At 42.8% G+C, this 14,976-nt stretch overlaps 1 protein-coding gene across 2 annotated transcripts in view; it reads left to right on the plus strand.

The window, feature by feature from the left end:
* MAMLD1 (mastermind like domain containing 1) overlaps positions 1 to 14,976 on the plus strand; it is an 81,535-nt gene that overhangs the window by 35,811 nt on the left and 30,748 nt on the right. For both annotated transcript variants that reach the window (XM_061445972.1, XM_061445973.1), the window contains exon 2: positions 11,803 to 13,509. In XM_061445972.1, the coding sequence (XP_061301956.1) occupies positions 11,803 to 13,509 (1,707 nt within the window). The remainder of the gene's footprint in view (positions 1 to 11,802; positions 13,510 to 14,976) is intronic.

Consider the following 14,976-nt stretch of genomic DNA (forward strand, 5'->3'; position numbering starts at 1 on the left):
AGAGAAGATAAGTGTAAATGGGGAAATGAGGAGACCATTTGTGAAGCACTCACCAAGGTCTAAGGTTTTCTCAGGGTTTTCAGGTTATCTTATCCCCTTGAAATTAAATTGGACCCAAGCATCTAAGCTCATCTGCAAACCTCAGCTAAGGCACTTAATGAAAAAAATAGTTCCTTTACATAATTCCCTTCCCTTCACCATTAACAGGATATATGGGATTCCATCAGTGCTTCCTCTGTAAATCAAGATATCGGAGGCTATTGTCTCCATATGCAGCTCCAGCTCAGTGTGGAAAGCATTTCAGATTTGAAGCTTCAGAGATCAATCATCTGTTTAATGCTGCCATTCCCACGATGAGTCGTTTCTCTCTTTGTGGTAAACCTGTAGTTTTGAACCGCCTTATGCAGATGTCTCTAAAAACATTTCCTATGCACTCAGACTTGACCCAGCTGCTACAGCTGCATGTTGGAACATGTGGTGCTGCAGCCATTTTCAGAAGTTCCCCTAAGGAATGTTGGAGCAAGCTTGGGGCCACGTCCCAGCTATCCAGGAGGCTTCCACAAGATAGTCTCACTCCAGTCAGCAGGAAGTTTCCAGCTCTTCCCCACCATGCAGTACATCTCTTTCCTAGAGTTTTACAAAGAGAGCAGGACCCTGTAAAGTATTCTCAAACAGAGCAGCATCCCTTCATTCTGTGTGTTCAAAACTACCTCCTCTGTTATGACAGATAACTGCAGTCTGGCTACAAAATCTGTAGCAGGGATTGGTAACCCTCCAGGATGATACTTGGCACTCAAGAGCTAACACATGTTTTTGTTACATGAGCATGAGTCTAATAAAATGGCTCACTGGTTTAATATGCCTCTTTGTAAAAACAAGGTGCATTTGGATTTAGACGTTCTGATCACTTGGCAAGTTCAATTATTAACTTCTCTTGCAGGGTTAAGCTTTGACCAAAATTTGCCATGAACCTATGGGCACATCCTGCTAGGAAACAACATCAGAAATCCTTCACTGTCCTCCTTGATTTATCTGCACAGTGCAAACTCAGAATGCAGGCTGGATTTTCCCCTGAGGAAGACACAGCAAGCTCCATTGCCACTCCAGAGCAGAATGCTCTCATGTTTTAATGTTTTAGTACTTTGATATAGCTCTGCTCCACTCAAGACAAAGCATCTAAGGAAACTTTGGCAGATCCTGAACTGGCTTGTTGTATAGTCTGCTTTCATCATGTTTTGGAAGAAAAGTTGAATGTGCTGAAGAGCCCAAGCTATGTTAGCTATGCAGTGTCCTGTGGGATTGTTTGTGAACACAGCAGCTAAAGATAGAAGTGCACCACAGAGATGCTAAAAATACTGTCCAGCTCTACAGTGGTTGTTTAGCATTTGGAGCGCTATAGTTGGCCTTACACAAACACAGGGACGATGCAGTTTTGCAATTTGAATATGCAAATGAAATCCTGATCTTGCAAATGTGCAATCATATGCTCGACTCTAAAAAGACTGCTTGTATTCCAGAAGTCAAGCATTGGCAAGATTAAGAGTTTAATCAGTCAGATACAGTGTCATCACAAGTTAGGGTGATTGCATGGCAATGTGGAGACTTTACTTCAAAAAGCAACCAAAAAAAAAAAATCACATATTGTGATTAAGATCAGATTTTAACATTCCACATGTTGATACTTGGAACTGTGTTGTCTGATAAATCATTGCTTATTAACGCAGTAGGTTGCAAATAGTTTCTTCTTTACATTTATATGCATGATTTAGTAAACAGTATTTTAATATCAGTGGGAACACATGCTATGCTTCATAGCTTTCAACTGTGTGACCTTTAAAGGCAGAACAAAGGCTTAGAAATTAGAGTTTACATAAAACTGAGAAGTGTAGAAAGCTTAAAAGGCTGTGTAATTCATTTCTGAAGCAAGAACACCATTTTCTCTAACATTGTTTGCACAAGTCAGCATTTATGTTGTCAATTTGCAGTGATGAATGTGTGATTAACATTGCTTCTAGGACAGAGGGGAACTGGTATCTATAGCAAGTCAAGAGGTTCTCTGGCTAAAAACCAAGTAACTTCAGCATTGCATTTTCTGCTGTAGACAATTTCTCCAAATACTGTGAATTTTTTAATTCACTCCTTTAGTTGATAATAATGAAAAAGCAAAGAACGAAATCCCATTCCTGCTGAAGTCAGTGTCCCAAAGTATTTATTTCATTGAGGCCAGAATTTCAACAGCTTTATATAGGGCTTTTTTTATATAGGGCTTTAGGGCTGGGGCAATGGTCTGCGGGTTTGTCTTGGGGGTTTTAGTACCACTGTTTTCAAGAAACACTTTAAAGCCCTTAGGTATGTAACAGCTACTGTTCAAAGCATGTGTGTTGTAGGAGCCAGAGCTGTGTTCTGGTCCAGTCATCCTGCTGGTCCAGGAGGAAGGACGCCTACAAGTAATGTATTTCCAATGAAGCACATTCCTATTCCAATTAATGCATGCTGAGAATATTGGAGTTGCTATATAGGTAAAGATGAAAGTGGTAGGATAAAACAGAGTAGTCAGAAACAGATTAAACATGCATCACCAGACTCTTCTGCTTTCCAAAACATTTCTGCTTCTGGCTGTATAAAAACTTCTCTCTACACCCACGTTCAGTGAGAGACTCACTGCATTGACGATCCTTTTACTCTAAGTGAGGCTTGTTTTTATGTTTGTGTATTAATCAATATCCAATTCATTGTTTCATTACTTGAAAGGCAGAGGAACATCCAGGAGGCTAACAGAGGCTGTGGATGGATGTGTAGGAGAGAATACGTTCCTTGCCCATTTGTTCCATCCTTCTTAGGGTTGTGCTTCAGTTTCTGACAGTACTTAGGAGAAACTTCAAACTGCTCTTTTAAACGTTGTGTCCCCTGCCAAGCCTCCAGAAGAGCTCTGGATGCAGTAACACATTGCTTTCTAGTGCAGCAAGCAAGCAGAAGGCTGCTCAGCAGTCAGGCGTAAGGCAGCACAGTGGGAGCCTTTGGGGGCAGCCACACAGGTGAGGCTGTAGCTGTTATTCTTTGGGAGAGTAAGTGTGAGTACTTCAGCTGTTGTAACAAAAATGCTCTTTTTACACACTGAAATCCCATTGTTCCTTATTGTTCTGAGAATTGGAGAGCTTTTTGTCCCCAGGTTTGACCTAATTGAAGGCTTTGCCTCCAGGCTGCTAATTCCCCAGCCATACCTTTTGACAAAATGGAACCTGCAGTTTTACCAAGTCAGGCTTTCAGGATCTTGAAAAATAATGCAGTATGTAGCTCAAAAGAAGTGTCAGGCTGGATTTTATTTGGTTATCTAGCAAATGGTAAACCTACCTCATAATTAAGCAACATACACAGCCTGTTTCTTACACAGCTTTTGTTAACTTGTGGTCATTGCATAACTGTGCCAGTGCTAGGGGCTGAAAAAAGAAGAGAGAAAAGTAGCTTTCAAATCCCAGTAGACCCAAATAGCAAAAACATCACTTTTTGCTCAGTGGAGAGGATCTGCAATTCTCCAGCCTAGCTATTGCTGTGAGAAATTAATGTAGTCTACAAAATTACTGCAAAGTGTTCCAAAGGACTTTGAAATTAATGGACTATAAAAAAAGATATAAAACAATACTGCCAGTATTAAAACTGAGGTAAGATGAGGTAATACTGATGGAAAGGCGTTGAGTCTAAGATTGATCTTGATTTATGGACAGATATGAACGAAATGCTCTTGTACTACAGCTTAAAAACTAAGAGGCAGAGAACTTGTTCTGTCTTCAGCTGTCTAGTTAATAACACTTGTCATTAAATGGAATGTGGAAGTTACAGCCAAACAATATGCATGACGTGATTGCTGTAAGTCTTCAGATGACTGATTAAGAGGCATCTGTACAGAGATCTCCTGCTAGCAGTGCAACACAGGAGCAAGCAGTAGTCCTGTTCCTCCAGATCCATTTGTCAACAGCAATTTTTCTCCTAGAAAAATTTCTATTCCAACAGTGCTGTTAATACCAAAAGCAGATGAATTGCTAAGGAAAGACAAGATGGAAAGGCTCTGAACATTTGTTTTGATAGGGCAGATCTCTGTTGGTGCTTTCTAAATGAGATTGGTAATTCTGCCTGACCTGAAAAGTAGCAAAGCTACTGGTTCAGGATGGTTTTTTCCTTTTTGCTTTTCTGTAAGTGAATGTTACTCTGTCTCTTGTGTGAAGCTGGCTTGTGTGAGATTGCGAAATAGGTGTCTTCTTGGCAATGTGTTTCTTCTCCTTGGAACTAATCCTACATTGGTACCTTCACAGAGATATTAGTGATGTTGCCTGTAATTTACACAAGGGTAATTAGAAAAACCTTGTTCACAAACTTGCTGCTTCACAAGATAAAGCAGGGTGTAGGTCACATATTTCTGTCGTTATGAGCACAACTGCATTCCTACAAATCGGTATGAGAATCGTATTTGTAGTATCTCCTTCCCTTTAATTTTTGGTTAAGATTAGAAATAAAAAAGCTAATACCTTAGGCTCTTGGTAGTCCAGGTTGAATTTCCTGTTAGTTTCTGTGGTTTAAGCTTACTGTTAGATCGCATCTTTCTGGTTTTGTATTGTCGTGATGTTTTGGATTTTCACACTTACTAGCTGAACAGTGCACTTCTGAGTATTTGCAGTCAGGATTGCTTCCTATGCTGCGTGGTAACTCGGGGAAGGAGGCCACGTAGACAAAAGGAAGTGCCAGGTCAGCAGTCACCATTGAAAAGTTCATGTTCCAGAGTCAAACAAGAAACTTGTTATACTGCAACAGTGCAATGGGGAAGGAGAATTGATGGTAGCTATGGAGTAACTGTGCAAGCAAGCAAAACCTTGTCATGGGCTCTGCTATGTCTGTCAGCTCAGATCTAGGTAATGCATACAGGCACAGGAGCAACAGTGCTGTTACTGTGTTTTTGCACTCACAACAGGGAGCATCACCATATTATTAAGGGAAAGCACTCACCTTGTCTTCTTTTCCTTCTAACACAGCTTGAGGTTCCTGATTTATTGAGAGAATAACTAGAGATCACAATGAGTGGTGACAGTAATGGGGCAAAGGGTCACAGCATGCTTCCATCAACGCAACTGATGTTTGTGGTACTGATCAAGTTCTAGAAATGTAGCAGTGGTGTTTAGGTGGTTTGCAAGTGCATAGCTTAAGTAGCAACTTCCAGTCTATGTTAATATGCTTGTTTTAAAGGCAGCAGATTTCTTATTGCCACTGTAAATTATAGATTGGGAGATGCAGTATTTCCAGGCAAAAATAATCCACATAATGCATGCAGCTAGGTCATAACCACTGTCCTTTCAAGGTTAGAATGACTGCTTATATCCCCAGTTCCTCTTCCTTTATCCTCCCTTCCAGTTGCCTGTTTCCATGAGTGTGATGAATAGAAGGAAGTCTACTCTGTGAGTTTTCCCTATTTGTAATCCTTTCTCTACTGCCACACCTCATTAGAAACAGATCTGCCACCTTTCCAGCCTACAGATACCCAGCAGACCCCAAAGCAAACTTTACTCTGGTACTCTTTAGCTGAGGACTTGGGGTATTGCTATTTTTAAGCATAGTGAAACATGTCTTTGGTAGCTTGGAATCACAATGTGATCTCTCTCCTGACAATGTGAAATGACAACTTTATGTCCACCCATGCTGAAATCATTTGAAATCAGAAGGGTCAAACAGCCCAAAGCAGTAGGAGGAATGTGATTTTAGCTTATGTTTAATCTTGGTATGGAGAAAGTGAATGGTAGTTTTAATTGCTTGAGCCTCCTTGAGTTCTCCTTGTAGCCTGAGATGTGACTTTGATAAAGCATAGTTTATGTTCCTCATAGTCAAGGACTGCTTTGGCTACTCACTGGTCAGCAGGAGGCTTTTTTTTCCTGGATTCAGATACAAAACATGTGTTTGTGACCAAATGGCAGCCAGCATGCAGTAATGGAAACTTGCAGATGTGCTAAATGCACTTAATGCAGTGCCAGGTTCTGCTTTAGTTAAGCAGGATCTTTGCTCATGAGCATCAGGGGTTTGTTGCTCATGTGCAAACCAGCCTTCTACTGAAAGCAGCACATCTGATCATTCAAGAAGGGCTGCAAGTAACTACTGCCATTTAAAAGGTAGTATTAGATCAAATCTGCTTTCCAGCCTTCACACACAGAGTCAAATTCTCACCTCTTTTTCATGCGCTGTCCTCAAAGATTAGTAGAACATTAAAATCTATCTAGAGTGTGGATAAATGAGCAGTGGAGAGCACAGACCTTTACAAATTGTGTATTTAAGGCACAGAAGAAACATTTATGAAGTCTTCTTGTTTTATATGGAAAATTGCCAGTTCCATTTTCTCATTACATGACTGTTTTTGTCAGAACAGATAGAAACATTTTGGGCTGATGGGCAGATAGGTCTCGCTGAAGCTTGTTGAAGCCATGGAGACTGAAGTCTTGATCGCTGAATGCTGCAGTTTGCCTCTGGCAAATACACGTTTCCAGTTTTGGCAGTGTCTAGCGTTTGCAAGACACAGAGAGTGATAGATTCTCTGGTCAGCTCAGTTGAGCAAACTTTAGGCTCAAATTTTATACTTTGCAAGGGGAAAAAACAGATTGAAATATATCTTGAAAAAAAATACTGGAAAGAAGACTTCCGTTCCCTCGTGCTGCTGCGTTGCTCAGCCCTTCCAACAAAAAGTAATCTCTATGAAAACAATTCAGCTATGACAGATCTTAGCAGCCTGTTGGTGACCTGGATTCCCCAGGTTTCTGAGGCACTGAGGTCTTGCTCTGAAAGGCTTTGTACAAAGCTACCACAACACTAGCAAATCCCCACATCTGTAGTGAGATGGAAATTTTTCCCACCTGCCCCATCTTTTTTTACCATCATTTCTCTTTCTTCTGTGGAATAAAGAGAAAAACCAACAGCTGGCATTTCCCAAGAGTTACAAGGGTCTTGAGACTCCCAATGAAAGAAGGTTATCTGATTCCCTGTCTGGATATCCCAGTCATGGATCCATGGATCCATTTTGTGCTATTAAATCAAAAGAGTCTCCACCAGCTATGGTGCATGCTGGAGGCAAGGGAAGGTAGACCAGCCACCAAAGGATGACAGTGCAGACTCTACAGACATCAGTTCAAGGTCCCATTGGGCTCAGTTCTTGCTTGAAGAAACATGCAGGTGTGGGAATCACTGCTGTAGGTTGGATCTCTTGATAGCAGTGAGTGGGGTGGGGTGCCTGCAGATCAATAATCATCACCCTGCAGTTGCTGTAAATCAAGGCTTGAATCTCCTCTGACAGGCTGCAGAAGCCATGATGAGGCACAGAAATACCTTACCTAACATATTCCCTCTCTCTCATTTCTGCATTGCATTGACCTAAATAGGAATCTCGAGTTTGATTTGGCTTATTTCTGGTGGAGGCGGATTGCTGCAAGGCTGGAGAAGTGAGGGTCTCCTGAGCAGACCACAGTGTCTTTGTCCTCACAGACACCATGCAGGCAAAAGAGCAAGCGATGGGTGGAGAATTAACAGGGGCTGGCAGCAGGGCCAGCCAGTGGTAACCAAGGACAGCTGATGTGTTAAGGGAGGAAGGCTGAGTGACAGCAAAGCAGAGAGCCAGTCCAGAGGTGTCCATTCAATTGGTTATTAAAATTCAATGGAACCACCATAGTGTGTGCTTATTAACACTCTGATCTCTCCTTCAGTTTTTGCCACGTCCAGCCTTCCTGTCTCAAGTTACTCAAGGTTGACACCACCTCCTGAGTTTGGAAAGAGCCTGATGCCAAAAGTGACCCAAGTGGGCAACTTCAGAGAGCTTGGTCTAGGAGAGGGTGCAGCCGAGGACTAGTTTCGCTTGCCGAGGCTGCCTTTCTTCTTTGCGCAAGAGAAGCCTGTGGAGTGCTCTGTCCATACGTCAGGAATCAGTTCTGTGCAAAGAGGTAGCGTCGAACAAACTAGGTGTTTGTAACCACAGCCGTATGGCTTCCTCAGACAGGGCAGAGTAAACAGCTATTACTTATTCTTGTTACACTGCCATTGTGAAGTAGCAGCTCTACTCATTTGTAAATTGGATCTCTCCCAGAAAGACAGCCTGTTGGTTTTGAAAGGATATTAGTGCTGGGATCATGGCACTCACACTTATAAACGCAAACCTGAGATAATGGAGGACTCATAATCGGATATTCCTCAAACTGGAGGGCCCACCTTTGTTTTGCAGGTATTCCCAAACTGAAGAGAGGCTGTGCATGCCAATGCATTTTAATGAATTTTGACAAGATCGCAAGAGTCCCTTTGTTGCTTGTCTGCTTTGTCCTTGCTTGCAGATATGGAGATTTCCCATACTTAGCAGTAACAGCCTCCAGCCAGCTTAATGTGCATGTGTGTGTTCTGTGTTTCTAGAATATTTCTATTCACTTCTTAGGTATTCAATTTGAACTGCCCAATATACTAACCAGCAGAGCAAGGAAAAGAACATGTTTTGGTGGTTTTCGCGTTTCTGTTGATTTTGTCAAATAGCATAAGCTATAGGTTTTGAAGACATGGTCTTAAAATGTCTTGCAAGCACTGGCTGCATGATCTGGTACAAGCAGCTTCTTGAATTAGTTACATCAAAAGCTCCTGGTGCTTAAAGTTGTAGTGCCTCACTGATGATCTCCTGCCACAACATACTTGTATGGAGTCACAACCACCTGTGTTTCAGTGGGGAATACTGAACCGCAGCCAGCCCAAGAAAAGATTTCTGCATGTACCTGATACTTCGTGCTTATGCGCCTGGTGAAATGCTGTGGTCTGGTTTATTCATCCGTGATCTGTTTGAAGCAGAGGGCTCATGATACACAGGCATTCCTTCTCACCAAAATTATTCTATGATTTTTTAGTTGCTTTAAGGACAGTGTCTTCTTCTCTCAAATTTGGGGCTGTAGTCAAATCTAGCAATGCTACTAAATTGTGAGGAGTTACACCTGCCTGCACGTGGGGAAACTGGTGCTCCAGATTTTACAGTCCTTGTGCAATTGTTCACCTGGGAAGCAGAAGGCTTGTTTTTCAAGAGAACATGACACATCAGCTCATTTCACTGCCTCTCTTACAGCCAGGCTTCTTGCCTGGGCTAAGCAACAACATCCTGTCTAAAAACCTATTTAAAGCCCCAGTTTTGGAATGCTCATGCCATCTGAAAGCTATGGCCTTATTTATCTGTTTATATCTAGTAACAGTCTTGGGGAAATGGAGCTTTGTTTTCCCATCACATTTATTCCCCAGTGCAAAAGTTAAAAAGCTATTTTTCAAAGTGTTTAGAAAGCCCAAATTTTTCCCCACTAACTCAGCGCATAGGAATGTCCTATGGCAGAAGCAGCACTGGCAAGGACATGCATGCCAGCATGTCAGCTGGCCAAGTGTGGGAGATCCCCCACCACTTCCTGCCTGAAGGTTCCCAGGGTGCAACTTGGGAACATGCTGTGTTTATTTTGGATGTGTGAAACCCCTGTACAGATTCTCTATACGTGTCTGGGTTTAAATGCGTGTAGTTATGCTCTACCAACATGTTTCAGCCTACACAGGGCAACATTTGTTGAAACATGCAGCTCTGGCTTAGTTTTAGCACAGAAAATGAAGGAAAACAATTTCATCCATCATTAGACCCACACTTGGGAGAAGATTTAGGCCTTGTTCCATTTCCCAAAGCTAAGCAAATTTTGGCCTCATCAGCCTAGAGGAATAATCAAATTTCTGATGCTTCAGCTGTCTCTGGTGAGCTGTGAAGGCAGTGTCTCGCAGACCAGCCATTCAAACCACACGTAGCACTGTGACCAAGGAGGGCTGTGGGTAACCTTTGAACAGCGGCTGAAAGCAACACTCCAGCACTGGCTCTCACTTGCCAGTGGTTTTTGAGTGTAACCCATGTGAAAGCAATGCAACTGGAGGTCACAGGGGAGCAGTATTCATTGCTCTAGTGAGGGGTAGCTCTTAGAGGGTAAGGGGAAAATATCCACGTCAAAGTCTTTGCCACAATGCCATGCAAAACTGCTGCATCTCTTGGTAGAGGGTAGGTAAACTCCTCTTAAAAGCTGATCAGCGGCTTCCTGTAGCATGCAGGCCTGCTTTTCCATCTGCCAAGATGATCATGTACAATTAGCTTGTATCTTTTCACTCTCCTCCAAATGCCTGGGTAAGCTGGATGCTAGCATGGCTATGACCGGTACTAATCCTAAACTGCATCTGTAGCCCAAGCAACTGTAGGCACAAATCCACAACCTTCTCTCTGCCCACCAAATCAGAAATAAGTGATGAGACAGCACTCGCTCGAGTCCAACCGGGTGAGCCACTGGGCAGCTCTCCCATGTTCTCAGGTCAGAATAAAGCACGTTCATGACTGCTTAAAAATAGGCTGAATTTAGTGGGGTGACAGTGGCTTTCTTTGCAGAAGGAGCCACAAAAGGTATGCCCACCTTGTGCCCTGCAGCCTCCACACACCCTGTGGTGATGGTGCTCTAAGAGCACCAAAGTTGCTGGCTGTTGTGTAGTGATTCTCAGGCAAAACTGATGTCCTCAATCATTAGTGTAAAATTTAGAAGTTAGTCATCACCCACCACAGCCCTAGAATGCACCTGGTTACGCTGGGCTTAGGTGGTGGGACTTTTCTGGTGATATGAGCTGATATTAGATGTGATCTTTTTTCATGGCACTAGATGACTAGATGACACTTGCAATTGTAGGCCAGAGCAGGGAGAGGCTTTACTGGGAGCTGCCTTAGAGGAACAGTGACCTTCTATGGTTTTCCCATTGCTGATTAGATACTTATCAAAATGCTACCTCCCTCTGTTGATAAAGAAGAACGTACTGCTTATTTCCCTTAACTTGAAGCAGCAATGTTAATGTCTGATTAATCCTATGACATACAGGCCATGCTTCTTAAAACTGAAAACCACAGATGATTATATTTGGAAGAGATTGCCATATCGTGCTGAATTAGTATTAGAAGCATTGTTCTCAGTTTGAAGGCAGATTTTTTCCCCTAAGATTTGTGGATTTACAACCTTACAAATTCTTGTAGATCACGATACTTATTTGATACATTTTGAAACTATTTCCATTTTTGTGAATGACTTGCAATCCTTCAAAAGAATAAAGCCCATACTGCCTTAGACTTAGAAGAATAAACAAAAAAATAAGAGGTTATTTACTGTTTCTGAAATCTAAAACATCTGTGAATTGGAGGCTTGAAAGTCTGTTTAGATAGATAGTTGAGAATTTGGTTTGGTTTGGTTTGTTTAGAAAGTATGCCAGTTATTTCAGATGTCCTGCCTATAAAGAATGTAAAACAATTTAGTTGTCCCAGGTCTGAATTTAATCCGAGTCACTGGCAGAAGGTCACAAAATTCAGTCCAGGGTTTCATTCAGATCTGCCATTTAGACCTAAAAAATGTTATCATAAAAATGTAGGCATGTTTGTTATGCAGGGAGTATAATGTCTTAATTGAAATGGAACCAGAAACTATTTAAAAAACTTCTATTACAGTTCACATGACAGACAGTACTGTATAGTTTTAACATCTGTTGTAAGGCCAATATGTGAGATTTAGCCTTTGTCTGACTATAATTCTTTTGATTTCAATGAAGTTGCACCCACTTAAATCCTGATTGAATTTGTCTCAGATGATTGGGTTTTTAATTATATGATTTAATTTTCTTTATCTCCAACCCAGTGTTACAGCGTGGAGCTTCAGAACATGTTAGAATAAGGTCAATAATGGATCCTTTCTTCTTCCTTTTTTATTTTCACAGTTACAGGGATCCATTAAAAGGAAACTGGAAGATGACAGCTCTCCTGCCTCCAGCGGTGTGCCTGATGTCATTTTCCCAAATGACAGTAAAAGACTTTGTCTTGATGATGTAAACCTTGCCATGGGCCAAGGTGCCAATCCGAATGTGGCGTGTCCAGAAATGCAAAGTTCTTCATTCTCCACTGGTCACAGTGCTTCCTCCCTGGGAGTTGCAGGTCATCCAGTGCTCCTCGAAAACAATCACATAAATGGTGGTGGCATTAGTTCCCCATTTTCAGTGCCACCCAACACCGAAATAAATCAGAAGGGATCAATAGGAGCGCAAAACAATAACATTGTCCACTATGATGAGAAAGGAAACAGCTTGCAGTCTGTGGACCAAGAGCTGCAAGATCTATTGGAAGAGCTGACAAAAATGCCTGATCCTTCTCCCAATGACCTGGACCTGGAGAAGATTTTGTGCAGCAAGGCTGAAGAGCCACTTGGGCTGAATCATTCTCAACCAAGCATAAGTACCACTCCAAAGTCCTCCCCACAGACCTCCCACTTGGAGAACCATGTTGCTAACAAAGATTTTTCTCCGGGTTGCAATCCAACCAGTGGAGGATCTCCTCAGATGAGACCATCATCTGCTGGAGCCAACTTCCAAGTTCCTTCTTCAAACAAACCTGTTGCATCGCCCATCTCTACAGCAGGTCAGAGCAAGAACCAGCCACCACCTATGCTTCCAGTACCCTTACCCAACCTACCTGGCTCCAACTGGCATGCTCAGCAGCTAAAGCAGCTGGCAGCTAGCAAGCAGGTGTCTACTACTAAGCAACAAGTACAGCCTCCTAGCTGGCCAACTATGTCTCCTCCTGGTCTCTCTCCACCTTACAGGGCAGGATCATCCCCACACCATCAACCTTTCAGTCCTCAAAATGTAATGGTGTCTGGCATGCCTGCTAATAATCTACAAGGAAACAGCATTCAGAGTCCTCAAAACACCCTGCTTTCAAGCATGACTTCCAGCAGCACCCCATCCAGTGGCCCCTCTCCTCCCTATGGGTCTGAAAAGCTCTCCAGCCCGGCTCTGAACCAGCAGCCCTTCAGCCCACAGAGCTCCATGCTGCCCACCCTGACAGCAGCCAGCTTACCAGCCAACAATATTAAAAGTCCACAGAACAACTTGGTTGCCAGCATGGCCTCCACAAATACTGGACCTTCTCCACCATACAGGCCAGAAAAACTGTCAAGCCCAGCTCTCCATCAGCAGCCCTTCAGTCCCCAAGGTACATTAATCTCTAACATCACTCCCACCAGCAACCCCACGAATATGCAGAGCTCACTTTTTAAATCAATGACTACAAACCAGTCCAAAAATATGAACATAATTATGCAACAGCCATCCACTAGCTTGCAGCCAGGTCTGGTGGCTGACAGCCCTGTTAGCCAAGACCAGTTTTCTTTCAATAACACCAAACCACTGTCTCACTTTGCCTCAGAGTCAGCTACTCAAAAGATACCACCTCTGACAGCAGGACAAGGGCAGCAGTCCCTCATTCACTATCTCCAGCAGCAACAGCCGCAGCAGCCATCTCCAGCTGCACAGCCACCCCAGCAGACTAACAACAGCCAGTTTCTGCAGCAGCAGTTTCGGCAGCTGATGCAGCCACATCGGATGCAGAGGCACATGCAGCCTGCCACGTTGCCATCTCAGAGCAGACAGGTGAGAACATCTCTTCTGTATTACAGGGCTTGCGTGAAAATACTGAGTTATTTTTTACTTTTCTTGGTGTTTCAAATGTGACGACACTGAACTTCTGGGGTGTGTGCAGTGTATGCATGGACAAGGCAATGACATCGTGCTGGTGTTATCAGAGTAATTTTATTTCTTTAGTTGAAATGTCCCATAATTCCACTGTGCATTGTCTCTTCTAGTCAAGTGGAGAACTTTTGTGCCATTAGGCAAAACACATTTTATGCCACTAAAATGGATTATTTTTATGTGTAGAGGTGATTGTGCTGGTTTTGGCTGTGATAGAGTTAATTTTCTTCATAGATCTAGCATGGACCTATGTTTTGTATGTATTCTTAGTTAGCGTAAGCTGTGTGGATGTTCCTGTAACATATTTATCATCTTTTAGTGAGAGTATCTTTTCTTAGTGCCCTTCAAGAAGTTACTCTTTGTGTTATGCTTCTGAGTCTAGAAAAGATCAGGTAGGGTGAGAAGCGAAGTTAAAATATGACTCCATGTACAGCAGGTCAAACTACAGAGCAGAAGTAAACTTGAAATACCTGTTGCTAGCACTTGCCCTGGGCAATGCCCTGCTTTGGCTGAGGGCCATTCCCCACCCTCTGTTGATCTGTGATACCAACAGAGCTGGTAGATGCAAAACTGCAGCTGGCAGCAGTGAGACACAGCCCTGATTTCTCTCCAGCAATTTCTCCCTGAGAGACTCAAGGAGAGGCGCAAAGTGCTATCCCCTACCACTGTGCATCAGAGATTTACAGTGAACGGGGACTTCAGGGCAAGGAAGGACATGAGGGCAGCCTGGGTATGAGGAATAAATGGCTATCTTTTTGATAGCAAGAATAGTATGAAACATTGAATCTCACCACCAAAGCCACGTACCTTGTTAGGCTGAACCAGCTTTGGAAGCAGAATCCTTCAAGTTGCTTAGTTGCACACACAGGAACTCTACCAACTCCTCATGAAGGATTGAACTGCTTCTCACTCAGCAAAACAGAGCTTGATTTCTGAAGCTTTGCTAGGATTTGCTGGACAGTGTGGTGCTTAGCTGGGGAATATGCTCCAGAGCCTGAATTATTTTGCTCTTCTTCACTGCTAAGTGAGTGGTTTTTACAGAGGTGGATTTCTTCAGTGGAGGCAGATTTCTTCAATGTAGGCGACTTGGTGTAACCTTGTCTTATGGTAGCAATGAGAAATAAGGGGATAGTTACAGCTTCTTTGTAGTAAATCAATGAGGTGCATTCTCATTGTGTCACTTCAGGATCAAGTCACTATCTTTCAAGTTGTGCACACTCAGTACTCAGTATTTCAATACAGCAGCTTAAAACAGACAAATGGGCAGGACTGGTGACTCTCCAAATCTGCTTATCCAAATACGTGACATGTAACAACATGGCACGGATAGTTCACTTTAAAGGGTTATCAATATAAGGCCCCTAATTT

This window comes from Pezoporus flaviventris, unplaced genomic scaffold, assembly GCF_033815535.1.
Source record: "Pezoporus flaviventris isolate CSIRO_AGI_PZ_B2104156 unplaced genomic scaffold, CSIRO_AGI_Pfla_v1 ptg000005l, whole genome shotgun sequence".
NCBI classification, from domain to species: Eukaryota; Metazoa; Chordata; class Aves; order Psittaciformes; family Psittacidae; genus Pezoporus; species Pezoporus flaviventris.